Source organism: Microcaecilia unicolor, chromosome 2 (assembly GCF_901765095.1).
Source record: "Microcaecilia unicolor chromosome 2, aMicUni1.1, whole genome shotgun sequence".
Classification (NCBI taxonomy): Eukaryota; Metazoa; Chordata; class Amphibia; order Gymnophiona; family Siphonopidae; genus Microcaecilia; species Microcaecilia unicolor.
The window spans coordinates 528,065,474-528,086,888 of NC_044032.1; the positions used below are offsets into that span (position 1 = coordinate 528,065,474).

The 21,415-nt window shown below is 44.4% G+C and overlaps 1 protein-coding gene across 8 annotated transcripts in view; it reads left to right on the forward strand.

The window, feature by feature from the left end:
* Positions 1–21,415, forward strand: part of LOC115461459 (protocadherin-7-like) — a 1,080,138-nt gene that overhangs the window by 81,753 nt on the left and 976,970 nt on the right. The window contains exons 2-3 of one of the 8 annotated variants that reach the window (XM_030191269.1): positions 1,343–1,410; positions 16,423–17,334. The exons of 3 other annotated variants lie outside the window; for them this stretch is intronic. In XM_030191269.1, the coding sequence (XP_030047129.1) occupies positions 1,343–1,390 (48 nt within the window). In that variant the 3' untranslated portion in view covers positions 1,391–1,410; positions 16,423–17,334. Of the gene's footprint in view, positions 1–1,342; positions 1,411–16,422; positions 17,335–21,415 lie in introns of those variants that run through there. 4 more of the 8 variants (XM_030191270.1, XM_030191267.1, XM_030191268.1 and 1 more) reach the window with 4 other exon arrangements.

Genomic DNA, 21,415 nt, shown 5'->3' on the forward strand with positions numbered 1-21,415 from the left:
CGTATCAGATGTGCATCAAAAATGAAATGATCGCCTGGGCCAAGCAGCACCTCGAAATTTGGTGCTTGTTGGGCACGCATAGGCTCTTACGCAGCTTAGTAAAAGGACCCCTTAGTTTGCTGATAGGTTGATTTTGTCTGTTTACTGGTGTGGAGAGGCATCTTCGATATGATGTCTAAATCCTGTTTTGGACAATTTGCTGAAAATGTCCAAAAATCAAGTGGCGAACATAGCCATTTTTGAACCAGAAAAATCTTTTTGTTTCAAAAATAGTCATTTCCAGTCATTTTATGCTCAGTGCATTTTTCTTTAGTGACCATTTTTGTAAAAAAAAAATAAGTCCAAGGGGGAAAAAGCACAAAAGCAAGCCATTGAGACATATGGGAGGGATCCATGAGTGGGAAAGCGCGGGGTACAAATGTTACAAAAAAATATATATATAGACATCCCAGCAGAGCAGTGGGATACCCTAGGGTGCGCTGCAGTGGACTTCATATAAAAGGTCCTAAGTACACATCTCATCGTTACTCCCTTATATTGTATGGGGAGCCCTCCAAAACCCACCAAAATCTTACTGTACCCTACTATACACCACTACAATAGCCCTTAGGCCTGCAGATGTAATCTATATGTAGGTACATTTTGGACAGCTCACACTTTCCACCACAAGTACAGCAGTTAGAGTGGGATATGGGTCTGGTCCCCTTCTCTACAGTGCACTGCACCGACCACTAGGCTACTCTAGGGACCTGCTTGCTGCTATAATAGGCCTGGCCATAACATCTGAAGCTGTTATAGAGGCTGGTATGTCCTGTTTCTTTCACATCTTTGGAGGGGTGGGAGAGGGTCAGTGACCACTAGGAGTAAGGGAGGGGGAGCGTCATGCCTAAATCCCTCCAGTGGTCATCTGGTCATTTAGGGCACCTTTTGTGACTTAGTTGTGATTGAAACAGGTCTCGACCAAAACGTCTAATTTTTGGCCCTGGATGTTTTTGCTTTGTTCCATTATGACAAAAAAAGATCCAAGTTTTTGGAATGCCCAAATCCCACCCCAATATGTCCCCCACCCCCTTGTGATTTGAATGCACTGCATAGAAAGTCTTAAAATGGGTTTCAAGAATAGTGATTTGGAAGTTTTGGACAAAAATAAAAAGCCCATCTCCTGCTTTGTGCCACTTTTTGGATGTTTTTCTTGTTTGAAAATGAGCCCCATAACTTCTGAAGATGTCTGTTTATTGATTTAATGTGCACTATTAATAGACAATGGACCTTGTTATATTGAATGTTGTTGCTGAAGGCAGCATTGAAGTGGTAATATCTTATTTTATTTTTTTTTTCGAAGGAAGGAGGCAACTTTACACAGTACACCAATGGAAGATGTGTTTTATAAGCAGGAGAGGTTTGTAAAAGGTGTGTTTGGGTGTGGTGGTGGTGGTGGAGGTAGTGGTGGTGGTGATGGTATGTTTTTAGGGTGATAGGTAAGAAGAGATGCTTGAATAATTTTACGTTTCAAAAATGTTACTTTAAATAGTTTTGGCATACTATTTCTTTTTTTACATCTTTATAAGTTTTTAGAATAATACAATAATAATAATACACATATGTGAAAGAAATGAACAAGCTCCATATGGTGTATCCAATTAATGATCAAACATTTTCAAAAACTAAAATAAAAGCCAAAAAAAAAAAAAGTTACACGCAAATATCACTTAACATACTATTGGCATACTAGTTCTGCTAAGTGAACAGAGCTTTTCTTTTCATCCAGCTGGTTTTGTCTAAATGGGTTCAGTCTACTTACCAGCAGATAGAGGTAGAGATACTGAACTATTCCAGTGATATCACTGGTATAAAGGCTGTGCAGGCTGTAATTCTCCAGTATTCTGTACCTCCAGTAGATGTAGGTCTGGGTGAGTGCAATAGGTGCTGGCAGGGCTGGTCTTAGGGCGAGGCGACCGCATAGGGCCGCGCGTGGCACGCCTCCGCCCGCCCGAGTTCCAGTCCCCCTCCATCTGAATTTTAAAAGTTACCTCGTTGGGTTACAGGCAGCGGCAGGAGTGAAAAGCGAGCGAGCTGGTCGGCGCTTCAGGAGCCTTCCTTTCCCTCTCTCAGCTCTGGTCCCGCCCTCATTTCCTGTTTTCACGAGGGTGGGACCAGAGCTCAGAGAGGGAAAGGAAGGCTCCTGAAATGCCGACCAGCTCGCTCGCATTTCACTCCTGCCGCTGCCTGTAACCCGACGAGGTAACTTTTAAAATTCAGAGAGGAGGGAGGCCTTGGAGCTGGCAGGGAGGGAGGGAGGCAGGCCTTGGAGCTGGCAGGGAGGCCTTGGAGCTGGCAGGGAGGGAGGGAGGCCTTGGGGCAGGGAGGGAGGGAGGGAAACCTTGGACCTGGCAGGGAGGGAGGCAGGCCTTGGAGCGCAGGGAGGAAGGCCTTGGAGCTGGGAGGGAGGGGGATGGTCCTGGAGATCGGAGGGGATGGCTGGCCCTGGAGCTAGGGTGGGGGCGGAGCTAGGGTGGGGCGGAGCCCCATGAAATTGGTCTGCACAGGACCCCGCACTTGCTAAGACCGGCCCTGGGTGCTGGTAGGCCTGACTGTGAGACACAGGCCATGGCCTGGATCCCCTGTGGTTGAGTCCATGGGCTAGTACCACTCCTGGGGTTCGGACCATATAGCCTTTACTCCAGTTGAGCTTGGAGGTGAAGTTTCCTCCGCAGCCCCAAGCTGTAGCCTCATGGTCTTTAACTTAGTACATTTCTGGCTTGGGTCCCTTGCTGGGGGGGGGGGGGGTCCCATTCTCCATTCCTCCTCCCCCTGGGTTTCCTTTCAGTGTTTAAAAAAAAGGTTTGCATTTGGTCTGGCTTTATTTCCTTGTTTGAATAACTTGTAAAAAAAAATTAATTAAGAAAGCACACACTGGAACAGAGCTCTGGAGTGGAGAGGAAGCAAGCAGACACAGGAGAGATCTTGGTGAGTGGTCAGCAAAAGTGGGGCTCGAAGGAGTGGTGGTAGTGGGGGGGGGGTTGCGTGTTCTCTACATCTGTTGTCTTGTGCAGGCATGCCTGCTGGTTGACAGTGTTCTTTTAGCAGGAGCTGATGACGCACTGTACTTGGTATGCAATGGCCTGTGTCAAGGGTCGTGGCTGAGGAGCCCCCAGAGGTGGATAACAGGGTTCCTGACACCACCTGATCCTGCCTTGAGGTCCACAGATGTGGCGATTTTGCCAGGTGATGTTGCCACTGCCATTTCCTCATTTTGTGGGGCACAGTGGAAAGTGCACATCCCCTAGTTTGAGGGGAACACAGAGCCCTCCATCCTCAGGTTTTGAAGCTAGGGAAGTCCTGATCTTGAGTGCTTTGCAGGCTTTGGTCCAGTATGTCTGTGGTAGGCTCCCTGCAGTTGGGACCCCGTTGCTGGGGCCAAAACGGCTGAAGCGCAGGAACTTTATACACTTGGGTCCTGAGCAGTTCTCCTTTCAACTGGATTTCCTGTCTGGGGAACCTTGGTAGTTGGTTGAGGGCATTGAATCTCCCCCCCCCCCCCCACCCCTCCCCACACTCCAGAGTGGGATTCTCCAGAGCCAAGAGTCCTATTTCTGGTGGAGGAGGAAGACACCTCAGTGGTCTGACACTTGTGGCAGTAGGAGTTGGGTCGATTGGTACAGAGACTGTGGTATTGTGCATTCCAGCATTTTCGCTGACGAAGCCCTTGGCCAAGGATACCTTCCTTTAGGGCCTCAGTAGGCCTTCTAATTTTCTTCTTCTCTGCAAGATTCTTTCTCAGATGGTGCTGGCAATGGCATTTTCCCAAGGGTCTCCTCAGGGGTTATAGGCTCTTGAGCAAGCTCTGCCCTACAAGCTTTTCCACTTCAAGGTGGATGCACTGTGATCAAGAGGACAGTGGTAGCTGTCAGCTGAGGCATAGCTCTCATTGAGGCTTATGACAGGAAAGTGAAGCAACTCCTCAAGCAGGTCTTTCCCTCATCGGCTACTTTAGGGCTTATTTCCACATAGCTAGAGGGTAGTGGTAAATGGAGCTTGCTTTGAAGAAAAGGATGTTGTCAGTGGAGTACCGCAGGGATCGGTCCTTAGGCCAGTTTTTTTTAACGTCATTGTGAGCGATATTGTGGAAGGGCTGTCTGGTAAGGCTTGTCTCTTTGCGGGTGATACCAAACTCTGCAACAGGGTGGACACCCTGGAGGGTGTGAATGACATGAGGAAGGACCTAGTGAAGCTGGAGGAATGGACCGATATTTGGCAACTAAGATTTAATCCTAAAAAAATGCAGTGTCATGCATTTGGGTCACAAGAATCCGAGGGGAACGGTACAGTATAGGGGGCGAAGTGCTTCAGTATGATGGAAGAGTGGACTTGGGGGTGATTGTCTCTGATGACCTTAAAGCTTTCAAACAGGTAGAAAAAGCGACGGTCAAAGCCAGAAGGATGCTTGGGTGCATAAAAAGAGGGATAACCAGCAGGAAAAAGGAGGTGATAGTGCCATTGTATAAGTATCTGGTGAGGCCTCATTTAGAGTACTGTGTGCAGTTCTGGAGACCGCACCTATGAAAAGATATAAACAGGATGGAGTCGGTCCAGAGGGCAGCTACAAATTAGTACGCGCTCTTGAACACAAGAAATATAGGGACAGGCTTATGAACCTTAACATGTATACACTGGAAGAGAGGAGACATGATAGAGACATTTAAATATCCCAAGGGCATTTATAGACAGGAAGTGAGCCTTTTACAACTGAAGGAGAGCTTTGGAATGAGAGGACATACGATGAAGTTAAGAGGGATTAGGCTAAGTACATAAGTATTGCCACACTGGGACAGACCAAAGGTCCATATAGCCCAGCATCCTGTTTCTAACAGTGGCCAATCCAGGTCACAAAAATACCTGGCAAGATCTTAAAAAGCTCAATACATTGTATGCTGCTTATCCCAGAAATAAACAGTGGATTTTCTCCAAGTCAATTTAATAATGGTCTATGGGCTTTTCCTTTCGGAAACCGTCCAGACACTTTTTAAACCCCGCTAAGCTTACTGCCTTTACTACATTCTCTGGCAACGAATTCCAGAGTTTAATTACACATTGAGTGAAGAAAATTTTTCTCTGATTCTTATTAAATTTGCTACTTTGTAGCTTCATCGCAAGCCCCCTAGTCCTAGTATTTTTGGAAAGAGTAAACAAATGATTCACGTCTACCCATTCCACCCCACTCATTATTTTATAGACCTCTCTCATATCTCCCCTCAATCTTCTCTTCTCCAAGCTGAAGAGCCCTAGATCCCCATTATCATTTTCGTTGCCCTGGTGGAGGCACGGAATGGCCTCCCGGTGGAGGTTGTGGAGTCGAGGACTGTGTCAGAATTTAAAAAGGCATGGGATAAGCATGTGGGATCGCTTAGGAAAAGGAAGAGTTAGGGGTTACAGAGGATGGACAGACTGGATGGGCCATATGACCTTTATCTGCCGTTATGTTTTATGTTTCTATGATCTGTGGGGGCAGTGTAGCTCGTATTTTGTTGTGCTGGGCACTTCAACTCTAGGAATCACCAGACGTAGAGCCTGGAGTCAGATGCAGCCTTCCTTGTGGATGTTCTCTGTGATTTGTTCCACATTTCCTCTTTGTTCACCTCTGTGATGGTGGCCCAGAGGTGGTTGTGGTTGTGCCACTGGGCAGCTAATACAGCCTCTCAGGCATACTTGAGCAAGTAAGTGGGAGACACTTGGTTTCACCCCAAGTGGCCCCACATCACCTCCAACCAGCAGGTATGGTATGTCAAGATTATGCCCTGGAGTTCATAGAAGCAGTTTCTGATTCCTTTTTGGTGTCTCCTTGTGATTTGGGCTCAAAAAGGCAAGCATTGTAAGCTATGCTACGGTGCTTATTGCAGTAGGAAGTGATGGAGCCACTTTTCAACTCGGAAGAGAGGAAGGGTCGTTATTCCCTCAAATTTGTGATTCCAAAGATGGTCAGCTCTTTCAGACCCATCTGTCACGTTCGTGAGCCCTTCTGCCCAGACAGAGCACAGTGATGAGGTATTGAGCCTGCGCTCTGTCGGACAGCCGAGCAAACCCCGAGGCTTCACCTGGGAGGACCACCGTTCCCCGAGGGTTAAGCCACCAGGTGCAGGTGGCCCGCAGGACTTCCGGATACGGCAGGGGTCAGACGGCCGCAGACAGTAGGCAAGGGATTACTGGGCTCAGACATAAGCTCGAGTTAGATCAAGTAACCAGCAGAGAATAATAAGGATCAAGTAGTAGTCAGGTCGAGCAGCAAGCAAAGGGTAATCAGGATCTGGCAGGAACCAGGTCAAGCAGCAAGCGGAGGGTAATCAGGATCAAGCAGAGGTCAGGTAAGGCAGCAAGCAGGGAATAGTCGGGTTCCAAGCAGAGGTCAGGTCAGGCACCAAGCAAGCAGGGAGTAGTCGGGTTCCAAGCAGAGGTCAGGTCAGGCAATAAGCAGTAGTAGACGAAACCACGAAGAAGCTCAAGCCACTCTACCAAAGTAGAAGCTGAAGCAACGCTAGTGAGGAACGCTGCTCCTTAAGTAGCCCTCCCCATCAAGAAGATAAGTATCAGCTGGCAGGGGCAGGGAGCCTGAAGGTAGGGAGACAGAAGTCAGCCGGTCAGAGGAGCACAGAGTGGCTGGCCCAAAACGAGGAGGCGGAGTCCAGTCATGAGAGACCAATACGGGCGTGGGCGGCGTGGCCCAAGTTCCCGGGCCCTGCACCCGTAAGAAAAGCACTCCCCCTGGGACGCTGGCGATGCCAAAATGGCCGGCGTTCCCAGGGTGGTGAGAGCGGTGCGCAGGTGCCGCCAGGAAGACCAGCGGAACGAGCGGGGCGTCATCCTGGCCCGCATGGCCGATGCTCCTCCTCACAGAAGCGGAGCCGGAGGGCGGGTCGGCCGCGGGGAGCGTGCCGCAGGTGAGGGACGCAACACCATCCTTGACCTCAAAGGGGTCAGTGTCTCCCAATGGGTCCTGCATTTCCATATGGAGACCCTGCAGTTTGATTTGATTTAATTACTTAATTACCATTTAATATATTAATTAATATTGTAAAGTGGTTTACAATAAAACAGGAACAAGCACAATAAATGTTCTAACAAGCAAAACCAAACAATATAATTGTTTAACTAAAATCAAAGTAGATAATTAGCAATCATTGCAGTCAGAAATTGAGTTACTATGTCTAAGATCCGGCAAAGACATTCTTGAAAATCCATGTTGATTGCTTCAGTTCAGCGGTCAAATTTCTGACCTCCCTGGACCTGGTGGATGCTTACCTCCACATAGCCATCTGAAGAGGCCATAAGTATTATTGGCACTTCTGCATTCTGGGCAGGTGCTTTCAGTTCAGGGCCCTTCCTTTGGCCTGGCAATAGCATTCTGCACCTTTTCCAAGGTTATATTGGTGGTGGGCACACATCTCTGCAATTAGGTGATACGGGCGCTTCTTTACTTAGACGACTTGTTGGTATGGGCTGACTTCAAGGCAAATTTGAGGATGGCCACAGTAGAAGTTATTCTGCTCCTTGAATGCTCCTTGAATGCCTGGGCTGAGTAGTGTATTACACCAAGAGTCAGCTGATTCTGACACAGAAGTTGGAGTACTTCGGGGTTTGCTTTGACACCAGGAAAGGGGCTGTGTTTTAGAGACTGACTGAAACCAGTGTTTTCTTTCTGGCTCAAACCGACTCTGCTGTTGAAACCCGCCACTCGATTTTGGCTGAAACCGAAACCAGCCCTAAACCATCACTGCCACCATTGCAAACTGTCCCACTGAGCCAGCCTCCCCCTGACAGAAAACACGTTTCTCTCCCAAGGCCGCCTACCAGCCCTGTCCCCCACCTTTCCATTGGCCGTCCCTTGGCTTGCCTTTTAAAAGCCCTGGTGGTCTAGTGGCCTCTTCGGGGAAGGAGCATCCCAAGTTGCTTCTGCCTCCACTGGCTGTGTTGTGAAAATGGCAGCCGTTACGTCCTGCGGCAGCCTTTCAAGACTGCTGTGGAAGGTCACGGCCACCATTTTGGAATTGGGAATGGCATCAGCAGAAAGTCACTCCTGCTCATGCCATTCCCAATTTCAGAATGACGGCCACAACCTCCTGCATCAGTCTCATCTGCCATTTTCATAACATAGCCACTGGGGGGCAGGAGCAACTCAGGATGCTCCTCTCCCAAAGAGGCCACTAAACCACCAGGGCTTTTAAAAAGGTAAGCCTGGGGAAGGCCTAAGGGGGGGGGGGGGAGCAGAGCTGGTGGATGGCCCTGTGGGAGGAAAGGTTTTTCTGTTGGGAGGGGGAGTATGGGCTTGTGAGGGGGAGGGGTTACGGTTTTGGATTCTGCCAAAAGTGCACAGGCATTATCAGCCAAAACCCAGAACTAGAATTTGGGCCAGTTTTTCTCCCTCGACTGTGTATCTCTCCAAGGACTGGATGTACAAGTTGCAGACTCAGAGAAGCAAGATCTGTGTGCCCAAGAGGCCCTTGTGCTTGGGGCTACCTGTAGCTGCTTGACTCCGTGGCAGCTGCTTTGGAGATAGTGCTATGGGTGAGGACCAATATGCATCCTTTGTATTTGTCGTTGCTTTCTCGATGGGTCCCTCATTCTCAGGAGTTTGAGATTAAGCTCCCTCCTCTGGGATGGTACAACAGAATCTGAAATTGCTCAGGGGACCCTCTTGAGTGGATAGTGGTAATGACTGGTGCAAATCACTAGGGGTAAGGGATCCCATTGCCTGGGCCAGATTCCAGCCAGACTAAGTGGTTCTAGCTGGAATTGCTGTTGCCCATCAGTCTTCTGGGTGGTGGTGCATGGTGCTACAGGAGTTCCTCCCTTTGGTTCAGGAGAAGGCGATCCAAGTAATTTCTAACAACTGATGGCAGTGGCTTATATCAACAAGTAATAAGGCACCTGCTGTGCTGCAGTGGCCTTTAAAGGTTGCTGGCATCTTCTGCTAGCCCAAAACTCAACTGTGAGCAACCCCAGTGGTTCATATCAGTGGGATGGAGAACCTTCAGGTAGGTTTCCTCACTGAGAAGATGCTGGCCCCGGGGGAGTGGGAGCTGGACCTGGATGCTTTGCAGTTATAGGGTGGGGGGGGGGGGGGGTTGGGACTACTGAAATAGGTTCTAGTGGAGGATCCTAATCATTTCTGGCTTATGATCTGGCTCTTGAGAGGAGGTGTCTGAGGAGGTGAGAATATTGCTGCTGCTGCTGCTTCATTCATTTTCATCCTCCTAAATACCTAATGACAATTTACTTCTTTGGCTTATGGTCGAGTCTGGTGCATCTTTGAGCACTGGTGTGCAGAACACTCTCCCTGTCTGTGGTTGGGTGCTGGTCCCTAACGTCCTTGATTTTTTTTTTTTTTATTTAGTATGGCCTGGAGCAAGGTTTGGCACAGAGTTCTCTGAAGGTTCAAGTGGCAGCTCTCACTTGATACCAGAGAGAGATTTTTTGGAGTCTCTTTAGTGGTGCAGATGGATATTGTGTGTTTTGTGCAGTGTGGAACAACTTTACCTCTACCACTACCACAGCCTCCTGAGTTTGGTTCTAAAAGTCCTTTCTGGACCCCCATTCAAGCCTATGAGAGATTCTTCTCCTGAAGGATCTTACATTTGAATAAAGTATTTTTGGTTGCCGTTACTTTAGCACAGCAGGTGTTAGAATTGAAGGCCTTGACCTTCTGGGACCCCTACTTATCATTCACAGGGGAGGCATTCCTTTCTGCTGAAGGTGGTCTCCCTGTTTCATGAATCAGGCAGTTGTTTTGCCAACTTTCTGAGAGTGAAGATAGATGTAGTCAGACAAGAAATTTCATAAGTTGGATGTTCATAGAATGTTGCTGTATCAGGAGGTGACCAGTTCCTTTTGTTTTTCAGAACTGTTTGTCCTCTTTCAGGGGCTGTGAAAGGGTCAGGTGGCCTCTAAATCCTCAATAGTGCACTGAATTAAGGCTGCCATTGAGGTGGCCTACATCTTTGGAAGGAACAGGGCCGCCGAGAGACTGGGCCAAGCCCAGGACAAGGCCGCCCCCGGGCCCCCCCCCCCCCCCACCTGCCACCAGGCCCTCCTCCACCCCCGGGCCTTCTGCACTGACCTTAAGCGCCTCACCTTCGAAAGTGCAGCAAGCAGCGGCAGACCACTCCTTCCTTCTCTGTCCCGCCCTCACGGAAGTTACGTCAGGCGAGGGCGGGACACGGAAGGAAGGATTGGTCTGCCGCTGCTTGCTGCGCTTTCTAAGGTGAGGCGCTTAAATTCAATGCCAGGGAGTGACGGAGGGTGGCGGACTGCGGCAGCGGCGGCGCCCCCCCCCCCCGGGGAATGTTGTCCCTCCCTGTCCCCCCCCTCTCGGCGGCCCTGGGAAGGAAGGTGGTCCCAGGGGTCCAGAAGGACCATTCTACCTGGGTGCAGGCAACTTCCTGGGAAGAGGCCTTGGTGGTTGCACTGTAGGACATTTGTGACTTAGTTGTAGTGTTTCACAAATGAATGGAATGATCAGCTTGATGTTCTTGCTAGAGGTGACATAGCCTTTGGCAGAGCAGTAATTCCGGGGGCCTTGTCTTTCCCCCACCCAGTAGGGTATTACTTTTGTACATCTCATTTGTCTGGACTAGTCTAACATGATGAAAAGGAAGGTGAAATTTTCCTTTCTTTGAGTCCTGCTAGACAAGTCCAGGGCTTACCCTGGAAAACTGTGGCCTAAGGGATATCTTTCAGGCTTGGTGTGTTCTCTCTCTTTTACTGTGGTTTTGTATACTTTTTTTTTTTTAATTAGTTATATATGCTATAGTGATTTTGATTGGGCATGATTGGTGTATAGTGATATGGACCTAATCCTGCTTTGGTAATGGCATACTACAGAGTTGTACCAACCCTTACCCTGGTGATGTCATTTGAATAGTTCAGTATCTCTACCGCCATCTGCTGGTAGGGGGACACAACCTGTTTATCTGGACTGGTCTAATAGGACTCAAGGAAATGAAATTTACAGGTACGACTACATTTCATCTTAATATACAACAGTACATTAAGCTTTTAAGTTCCATGAACTAGATTTTTTTTTTGTAATGTACCTTGTTGTTGAAAGCATAATTACCTTTAACTCATAACCAAATATCTGAATTAGAAAACTAACATGTATTAACTTGAGTCATTTGGAAGAAATACCAACATAACATTTTTTAATAATTTAGGGGCCCTTTTACAAAAGGGTGGTAGGGGTAGCGCCGGCTTGGCACAAGGCAATCCAGCCTACTGCTGGGCTCCCAAGGAAGCCTGTTGATAGTTCTGTCTCCTGCCACATGCCAATTCCGGCGCTAGAAAATGTTTGCCAGCAGGCTCCCCCTGGAAATGGCCACGCAGCAAGTGCTTAACTTACCGTACGGCCATTTTCTTATTTAAAAGAAAAAAAAGCCTTTTACCAGCGGCAGTAAAAGGGAGCCTTGGCATGCAGCAAACCCATCGTTTGGTAAAAGTGACCCTTAACTCGGGAAATCCTGTTATTCTGAAAAATATCTCCACACATGTAGAGTAAATTGCCCTCAACATAAATTTCTCTAAATGGCTTTACTTAACCTTTTTCTTTGCATTCGATAACACAGAGGCTGATGTACTACAGTGCAGAATTTTTTGCAGATGGGGATTAGTTCAGAAAATAGCAAAATTTGGGAGGTTTTCTGTGCAAAGCTCAATTGACAAAAAATTCACACAATTCTCAGGTTTTTTTTTGTAATAAATGTGTTGTGTAGTTTATGCTTGAAAATTTAGGGGCCCTATTTCAAAGCTGCGGTAAGCACTAATGTGCCCTAATCACAGCAAAAGATGGCATACCGCAGGGCATGCTGAGGCATTCCACGGCATAGGAGCCAACTTTACAAAATGATTGGTGGTGCTGAAAATTTTTTTTCAGGTGGTGCATTCCCCCATCCTCCTCCCTCTCTTCCCTTCTCTTCCCCCTCCTCCGTGGAGAGTTGGCGTGTTCTGCGCAAATTGGTTAGCACATCTACATTGCGCATGCTAACTGATTAGCATGTGCTTAGCACATGAGCCATTACCGCCTTCATAATGGGTGGCGTAAGGGCTCACACGCTAATCTGTTGTAATGGGCATGCACTAATTGCAAAATTAGCACATGGCCATTAATAGAAAAGATAAGAATTTTAACTATTTTAGCCCAGCAGTAAAAATGGCCTTAGCATGCAGGAAATGCCTGTGTAAGGGCACACTAAGGCCACTTTTTTTTTTTGTAACTTTTATTTTTAACAGTTTTAAGATTACAATCACTTCAAAAAAAAATATCCATGATAAGGCATAAGCAAATTTACTAGGAAATAAAATCCTATACAACAGACCACAATATCGGATCCAAGATCAGGAAACAAACATCAGGATAAACTCGATACAAAGAGATGATGTTGCCTCCATGAAGCCCATCTAAGCCCACCCTACTAACAGCAGAAAACCAAATCCTTGAGAAAATTATACATCAGTGGTTCCAAAACCTGGTCCTGGAGGCACCCCAGCCAGTCAGGTTTACAGGATACCCACAATCAATATTCATGAGAGACATTTCCATGCACTGCCTCCACTGCATGCAAATCTATCTCATGAATATTCATTGTGGATATCCTGAAAACCTGAGTGGCTGGGGTGTTTCCAGGACCAGGTTTGGGAACCACCACTATACATTAATCTTACATTCCTCCTTATCAACTATGAACTGCAAAAGCTGTTTAGAGACAAATTATATATTACACCATCTTTAAGTCCAAACAGCAAAACAAATTCTTATCCCCTTTTTTTGAAGGCTCCTGGTACTTTTTGTTTTGCTGTTTGGACTTTTTATTTGGACTTTGCTCCCTCTCCTTGCTATACCACACCATCTTTAAGTACCACACATACACAGGGAAATTTAAAAACAAAAGAAAAATGGCCCCCAAAGCTACTATGCCTAGCCAAAGGGCCATGCAAGCCTGTTGCCTGTTCTGTGTATCTCGAGACGTCGGGAAATATACATATACTAGCCGTTGAGCCCGTAAAAACGGGCTGGTATTGGGGTTTTCCTTCCCCCCCCCCCCCCCCGCGAGGTCGCCACCGCTCTCCCCCCTCGGAGTCGCCACCGCCACCCCTCCACCCAGCCCGGGCCCTCTCTTCGCTTCTGAACTTACACATCCATTTGCCGAACGCAGCAAGGCACATCAGCTGAGCTGCAGTGGGCCCTTCCTTGTCTGCCTGTGGCCCCGCCCTCCTGTGACGTAACATCAGCGAGGGCTGGACACAGGCAGAGAAGGAAGGGGCAGTTCAGCTAATGTGTGTTGCTGCGTTCGGCGAATGGATGTGTAAGTTCAGAAGGGAAGAGAGGGCCGGGCCGGGTGGAGGGGTGGCTGCGGCGACTCCGAGTGGGGGGGAGGGAGGGAGCGGTAGCAACCTCAGCGGCGCAGTTTCCCTCTCTGTCCCGCCCACCCCCCCGGCATCACGTATTGACGCGGGGGCGGGACAGAGAGGGAAGTCTCTACTGCGCATTTGCGAGTGAGTCGGTAACTCGCTGTTTATATGTTTGATTTGAACCCATAAACTGCTGGTTAATGTTTCGGAAATATAAACACAATATTTTATTACAATACATTATTGCAATGCAATTCCACTGCAGAAATGACTAAGAAGGCGAATGAGTTACCACTTCAAGTGCTAAGGCCACTTTTTACTGCTGTTTAGTAAAAGGGCTCCTTAATGAACTGCTGTGATGCAATACTATGCAAAGGAACTCATGCAGAATTCAGTGAAAATGTGTAAGTACATATATATATAACCGTACTTCACCAAGGTGTAGTTGGTAAATTTTTGCTAGAACCCATTGCAGGGGTTCTCATGTAAATTTGTATAGGAAAGAAAACAACCAGTGAAAAATCCTGTGGGTTAGTATATCAGCCTAGATTTTTAAAATAATTTCTTACTTCAAGTCTTAGGGCCCTGTTTACTAAGCCGTGCTACAGGTGCACTAGAATTTTTAGCGCATGCTAAGCATTAGCATGTGTTAACCGTGTAGATGCCCATAATATTCCTTAGTAAACAGGGCCCTAAGTTTTAAAAAAACAATAATATTAAGACTGCTGTAAAATGTATATAATTGTAAAATGTATATAATTGTAGTTTCTTCCCTCTATACCTCTATTTTATGCAAATCCAAGGGCCCTGTTTACCAAGATGCGCTGTAGGCACACTAACTTTTTAGCACGCACTAAGTTTTAGCACACGCTATAAAGTTAACGCTTCTACAGCACAGCTCGGTAAACAGGGCCCCAAATGTTAATTTCCGTGACCTGAAATGGCTTTTCATCGTTACATGGTATTCTGTTTCTTTTCCTTCTTTGAATACTGTTATTTTTGGTGTGCAGTTTTCAATGCTCTTTCTGCGGGTAAAACAACACATCACAAGTGTAGCTTGTAGAAATGAGCTTTAAAAAAAACATTGACTGCACTATATGTCAGTAAAGGTTTCTTGCATACCTATGTGCTATAGAAGAGTTATTGCTATGGTAGGGCTTGGAACTACATGCATCTCCTTTGAATTTTCTAAGTAATGTGCCTATTTTTGCTCAGAAAAATATCCTCATAAATTAGCAATTATAAATGTTTGTGGGTACTTCTCCCAGGATGCTTTAAAAATTGTATGTTTTTGACAGCCTTGGAAAGTGAATAGAGTTTAAAAATGACTCCCATAATTATTTAAGCACAGAATCTTGGACTTGAAATTTAAAAGTTTGGGAATAACTTAGAAAAGATGCTTTTTTTGCTGAAACATTATTAGCATCATTAATAAGTTGATGGTTAAATGTTGAACCATGGACCCATCCACATTTTAAAAGGACCAGTGCACCACAGCAGTGTTGAAAAATTAATCTGTTTTGGTCTTCTATTTTGAACTCTGAAGTGAATTGTGACTCAGAGGTGCTCATTTTCAAAAGAGAATAAAAGTCTGAAAAACGTCTTGAAGCAGCAGAAGGATGTTTTTCTCACAAAACTCTGATTTGAGATGTTTTTCTCCACAGTTGGTCCAGATTTCAAGGGGGCGTGTTTTGGGCAAGTCTTGGACTTCCCGAAAGATGTTTTTCTGCCATAAGGGAAGAAAACCAAAACCTCTGGGACAAAAATTGAAATGTTCTTGGCTGGATCTGTTTCAAGTACGACTAAGTTATAAAAAGGTGCCCTAAATGACCACATGACCTCCCCCCCCCCCCCCCTTTTAATTCCCCAAACTGACTTTCCACCCTCTGAAGATGTGATGATACATAACAGGCTCTATGACAGCTTCAAATATGATGACCATTCCTATTAGAGCAGCAGCCTGGTCCCAGGAGTAGGCTAGAGGTTAGTGCAGTGGACTGTAGAGAAGGGGACCCAGGGCCGTATATCCTACTGTAACAGGCAGTGAGCCTTCCAAAAAACACTGTACCTACTTATAGGTGAGACCTGCAGGCTTCATGGCTATTGTAGTGGTGCACAGTGAGGTACAGTTTTTTTTTTTTTGTTTTGCTGTTCCTGGAGGGCTCACAATGCAATATAATGGGGTTACGATGTACCTGGGCCCTTTTTTTTGTTACATTTGTACCCCGCGCTTTCCCACTCATGGCAGGCTCAATGCGGCTTACATGGGGCAATGGAGGGTTAAGTGACTTGCCCAGAGTCACAAGGAGCTGCCTGTGCCTGAAGTGGGAATTGAACTCAGTTCCTCAGGACCAAGATCCACCACCCTAACTACTAGGCCACTCCTCCACTGCAGTGCCCACTAGGCTGCCCCACTGCTCTGCTGGGGGATGTCTGTTTTGCCAGTCTCCTAAAAATGCGGGCTCCCAAGTGTCTCAGTGGCTTGTTTTAGTGCGCTTTCCCCTGGAACAATTTTTTTTTCTCCTGAAAATGGTACCTAAAGAAAGACACACTGAGCACAAAATCATCTAGAAAATGGTGATTTTCAAAACAAAACAATTTAGATGTTTTTCTGGTTAAAAATCGCTCTATTTGTCACTCGATTTTTGGACGTTTTTCACAAAATGTCCCAAATCAGACTTAGATGTCACATTGAAAATGCTCCTCCACATGATTAATTTTTCTCCATAGTTTGAATGCCTGGCCCTTTTATTTTGTACCGCTGTGACTCTTTGGGACTCAATCAAGGATATTGTCCAGGTGTGTGTGTATTTTGAGAGCATATTCCTGGAATGTCCTTGCCTTCAAGCTCTTATTTTTACTTCATAAGGATACCTCTGGTTCCTTTGACAAAAAACCTGAGCTTCATAACCCATGGAGTCAACAGGAGTGGATTTTATAAATAGGAAATGAACAATTAAAATGCTGAAAAAGTCAATACCTCTGTTCTACTGACATGTCCTTGTAATGTTTGTTTTGTTTTTACAGATCCAAAACTTTGGGTAGTCTAAGGTCTATATGAGGCAGCAGAACTGGAAGTCCAACAGAGTGGGCAACAAAACTATTGGACATTGTGACTTGTGGGTGGGCGAACTAGTTGGATTAGATCTCGACTTTTTCCCTTTCCCCTGCTCTCACGCCTTCAGAACCAGAAGAATCAGATCTCATTGACTGCTTAAGATATAATGTGACACGTACGACTTGTTCTATTTAATAGTTAACCTTGATAATATTTTCAAGATGAATGGCCTACCAAGAAATGTCACAGTTTCACAAATCATGGGCAAGTTTGGCAAAATGAAGACATTTCTGCAACCAAAGTCAAAAATTGTCTTTTAGAAGATGGAAGGAACTAGGTCATCTGTTAGGATCCATGAGATCCAAATTAGGTCAAACTTGTTCTTTCTTAAATTTACCCTTATACCTTTCTTGTACTATACACTCCTACTCAGATATTTTTATGGCCTCTATTTTTGTGTAGATGATACATTTTATAGCCCAGATTGGTGAAAGGCAATATTTTGCACTGCTCACGTAGGGCCCCATATTTATTCCAATTTGCCCACAGAAATATTTTTTCTATCATCTCAGATTTACTGTGAAAAGATACAGTCTATTGAGACTTTTCTTATTCTGGTATTAACTTTAAATGATCATAATTAGTGATGTTTTCAACAATAAAGCACCACAGGAACTGCAGCTGCAAAAGGACATCTTGTTGAATTTAAAAAGAACACTCTGGATAAATCTGCATGTTTATCAAGAATGGCCTGAATGTAACCGTTTGTCTTCAGCTTTCTAGCTGTACATAAAGGACACTCAACCTTATACAAAATGGCTTCTTGTATTTTATTGGCATTCTTATTTGCACCTTGAAATAAAATATTTTTAATGCTGGTGGTCTGTTTTACCTTTATTTCACTTATGACCTGCTTTTCTGTTGTCTTATTCTATGTACTGTGACTCATAGCATTAAAAGATTGTACACTCTCCAAAATTATCTATCCTATGAACTTTTTCAGTGTTAAGCAGAAACACCTTTGCTGATGAACACAACTATGCTTCTTCAATAAAAACTGTAGAATCATTCATAACAGGATGCTGCTTTCACGCTGCAATTTTTAAGTTTCCCCTAGTCCTTGATGGTAGAAATGTAAAGACATTAGAGAGTCATTTACTAATGGTTACTGTGTACTATTTGCAGAAGGGCCCATTTTACTCTTATGGACTCTGTGGCAGATAGTGCACACTGACCCTTAGCAAATGAACTCCTCGGTACTTACATTTAATTTATTTAAAAATGTCTATGCTGCTCATCTAAACTTCTGAATGGTTTTCATAGAAATATTCATTACAGACTTTACCAGATGAAGTAATACAGTGTTAGGTAGTTAGAAAACAATAATAAATTAATATAGGAGTTGAATTTATATCATGGTGGTTAAATTAGATTATTACAAGCTAGGAGAGCTCCAAAGACTCCTAAGTTTAATTCTTGCTTTCTTGCTGATTCTTTGTGCACACATTGGTTGCATTTATATTTTTCCCCTTTATTCCATCCAATTTTGATTTCTCTGTTTCAGGCTCGTATGTCTCTATGAACTCTTGCCAGGCTGAGATCTAGATAGGCACTTGCTTTGAGGTAGCAGCAGTAGTCTTATATCCTTGAGTAATATTAATGCTATTGTTTTTTTTTATCTGCACTATGAAAATTTTTGTATAGTTCAGGCACTGCTCCGCCATTTTCATATTTCTGAAGAATTGTGACACACTGGAAATCTGTTTTAGAAGAATGTACTTTAAAAGGCCAAATATGATGACTATTACAAACAGCATAAAAATGTAAAGATGAATATTAATGGAAAATCAGGTAGCCGGAAGCAATACAGTTTCAATAATATCTTAAATTCAGTGAAGAATCAAAATGAATGTTGACTGTTGCTTCTAATGAAAAATGAGGAAAATAGAGGAACAAAAAAGGATAAAAGATGAAAGGAAAATATTGGTTTCTGAAAAATGGTGGAGGTTAATAACAAACAATTAAAAATTAAGGGCTAAGATAACCAGCTTGGTATACAATATTAAGGATTTGGATGTACCAAGATGGGCACAGTTGTGAATCACAGAGAAGAAATGAAACCTGACCGTAGAGAGAACTGTCAAAAAGTCAAAGAAGCTGTGGCTTGGAGAAGAACCTGAGGTGGACAGGAGGAGGAAATTGTTAAGGAGCGTTGGCAGCTGAGTATTATGCAATGTACTCTTTCTTATAGACTTACAACAAGCAGAGACAGGTGTAGGTAGCAAAAAAGATATCGGGGACGCCCTAAGAATATTTGAGCAAGAATTCAGAGGAACAATTATAATATTGGAGAAAATGAAAAGAAACATAAATTGAGGGGATCTTTTACTAAGGTGCATTAAGCCCTGTCATGGGCTACATTTGTGACCATTTGGAAGTGCTACCTACAGATAACATGAGGTAGGGAGAATTGTTCTCACATTTCTATTCATATTTAAAATATTGTGCAGAAGAGGAGGATTAGGGTACACTGCTGGACTGGGGTGATCCTGGAAAAATTTATACCAAGAAGATAATGTACATCCATATCCAGGGTCCTTTAGACATAGTTTCAAATCCTGCTTAGACAGGCATTTAAACTGCTGGAAGAGGACACAAACTGCTGTTCCCTGATGCAAAAATATTTGTGATAAAAACAAAGTATTCCTGTAAAGGACAGAAAACTCAAAGCAACTGTGCTGTGAAGAATTAGAAAGATGATAGTCATAAAAAGAGGACAGATAGCTGATATGTTAGCTAATGGAAAAATAAAAAGAGCAGAAGGAAATGGAGAGGGTGGCAGAACATCTCAGAGAATCATATGTCAAAAAATTTTTTTTGTTACAGTTGTACCCCGTGCTTTCCTACTCATGGCAGGCTCAATGCGGCTTATATTGGGCAATGGAGGGTTAAGTGACGTGCCTGAAGTGGGACTTGAACTCAGTTCCTCAGTTCCCCAGGACCAAAGTCCACCACCCTAACCACTAGGCCACTCCTCCACTCCGGCTTGTCAACAAAATCACAGATATGGTTGCTAGCATGGTAGTGGAAGACTGGGATGTAGTTATAATCGCTGAGTCTTGGTGTAACAGAAATCTGGAGTGGGATATGTCCATTCTGGGATGTAATCTATTTTGAAGAGACAGAATAGGAAACAAGGGTGTAGTAGTGACTGTTTATGTTAAGACCCCAATTGTAGCTAGTGAAATATTTGGAGAACTAGAAGAAGCTGAATCACTACAGGTAGACCAGGAAAAACCTGAAAAGATTGGAGGATTTATTTACCTATCAAAATTGATTTATTAAAATGTATATATCACATTTCTATAAAAATAGGCAAAGTAGTTTTCAAAGCAAACAATTACAAAACTAAAACACATGATGTATATCAGATATATCTATAAACATGAAATTGGAAGCAGCAGCCCCATACTTCTTACCAGAGTAAGAGAAGTATGCATCCCATTTTTACATGCCTGAAAATAAGAATGTATTCAATTGTGTAGGATCTCCAACTCTCTAGTCAGACTGGAGACTTTTGTATGGATAAGTTCCCTTGATTTCAAAGCAGTGGCCTGGAGGACATATACATTCTATCCTCTCTGTCTTGTAAACAGGTTTTCTAGTGTGCAGAACCTTAAACAGAACCATCAGTTTAAATACTCCATGTTCATAAGAATATAAGAACATAAAAATAGCCATGCTGGGCCAGAGCAATGGTCCATCTAGCCCAGTATCCTTTTTCCAGCAATGGCCAATCCAGGTCACAAGTACCTGGCAGAAACCCAATTAGTAGCAACATTCCATGCTCCCAATCCTGGGGCAAGCAGTGGCTTCCCCCATGTCCATCTCAATAACAAGAGTATGGACTTTTCCTCCAGGAACTTGTCCATACCTTTTTTTAAACCCAGATATGCTAACCATTGTTACCACATCCTCCAGCAGCGAGTTTCAGAGCTTAAGTGAATTGAATCAGAATTTAACACAATACTCAGGTGAGGTTGCACCTTGAAGTGATACAGAGGCATTATAATATTCTTTGTCTTATTTTGCACCCCTTTCCTAATAATACCTAGCATCCTGTTTGCTTTTTTGTCTGCTGCTGCACACTGGACAGGAGATTTCAGCATATTGTCTACAATGATCGTTTTCTTGAGTGTTGACTCCTAAGTTGGACCCTAGCATCAGGTAACTATGATATGATAACGGTCTGAACCACTGTGGCTATTTTTATGTTCCTAAGTGGGGAGCCAGTATAATTTGCTTATTACTTATGTAATATTCTCTTTATGGCTCTATAACTCAAGTTGCCCTAGTCTGTACTGTTTGCAAACATCTGAATAACTTAACTAGGAAATCGCACATAAAGGGTATTGCAGTAGTCTAAGACTCTGAAGACTAATGCCTGTGTGAACGTGCATAATGCTGCTTCTTTTAAAAGTGGGGCATTGTGTTGTGTTTAAGTTCTAAATAGGCTGAATGTAGTACTTATGCTAATTTGCAACTGAGAAGTGACTTCATCTATTAAAACATCTAAATCTCTAATTATTGTCTTTGAAGGAATATCTCTGCCTTCATCTAGTAGCCACATAACCTAGCCGTGGCCAATTGCTCTTGCCAAAAGTGCATATCATGGTTTGTGTATTAAGAACCTGTTTACTAACCAAAAAACCACAATGCAATCATCTCCGAACTGTGTCTTCCCTTTTTACATCAGAGCAGCGTAAAACCAAACTCTTATGAACAAATCCCCTAAGCGAAGGGAAAAGAGTTGGTGCCGGATATCTCGTCCAGTAGATGTGGATTAGAGCTTGGATCAGATAATTTCTGTATGCTCTGTAACAGATATTACTCAGGCAAGAATTAAATAGCTTGGAGGGGGAGGCTTTACTTCAACTGGTATTGTCAAATTTAAAATAGTGT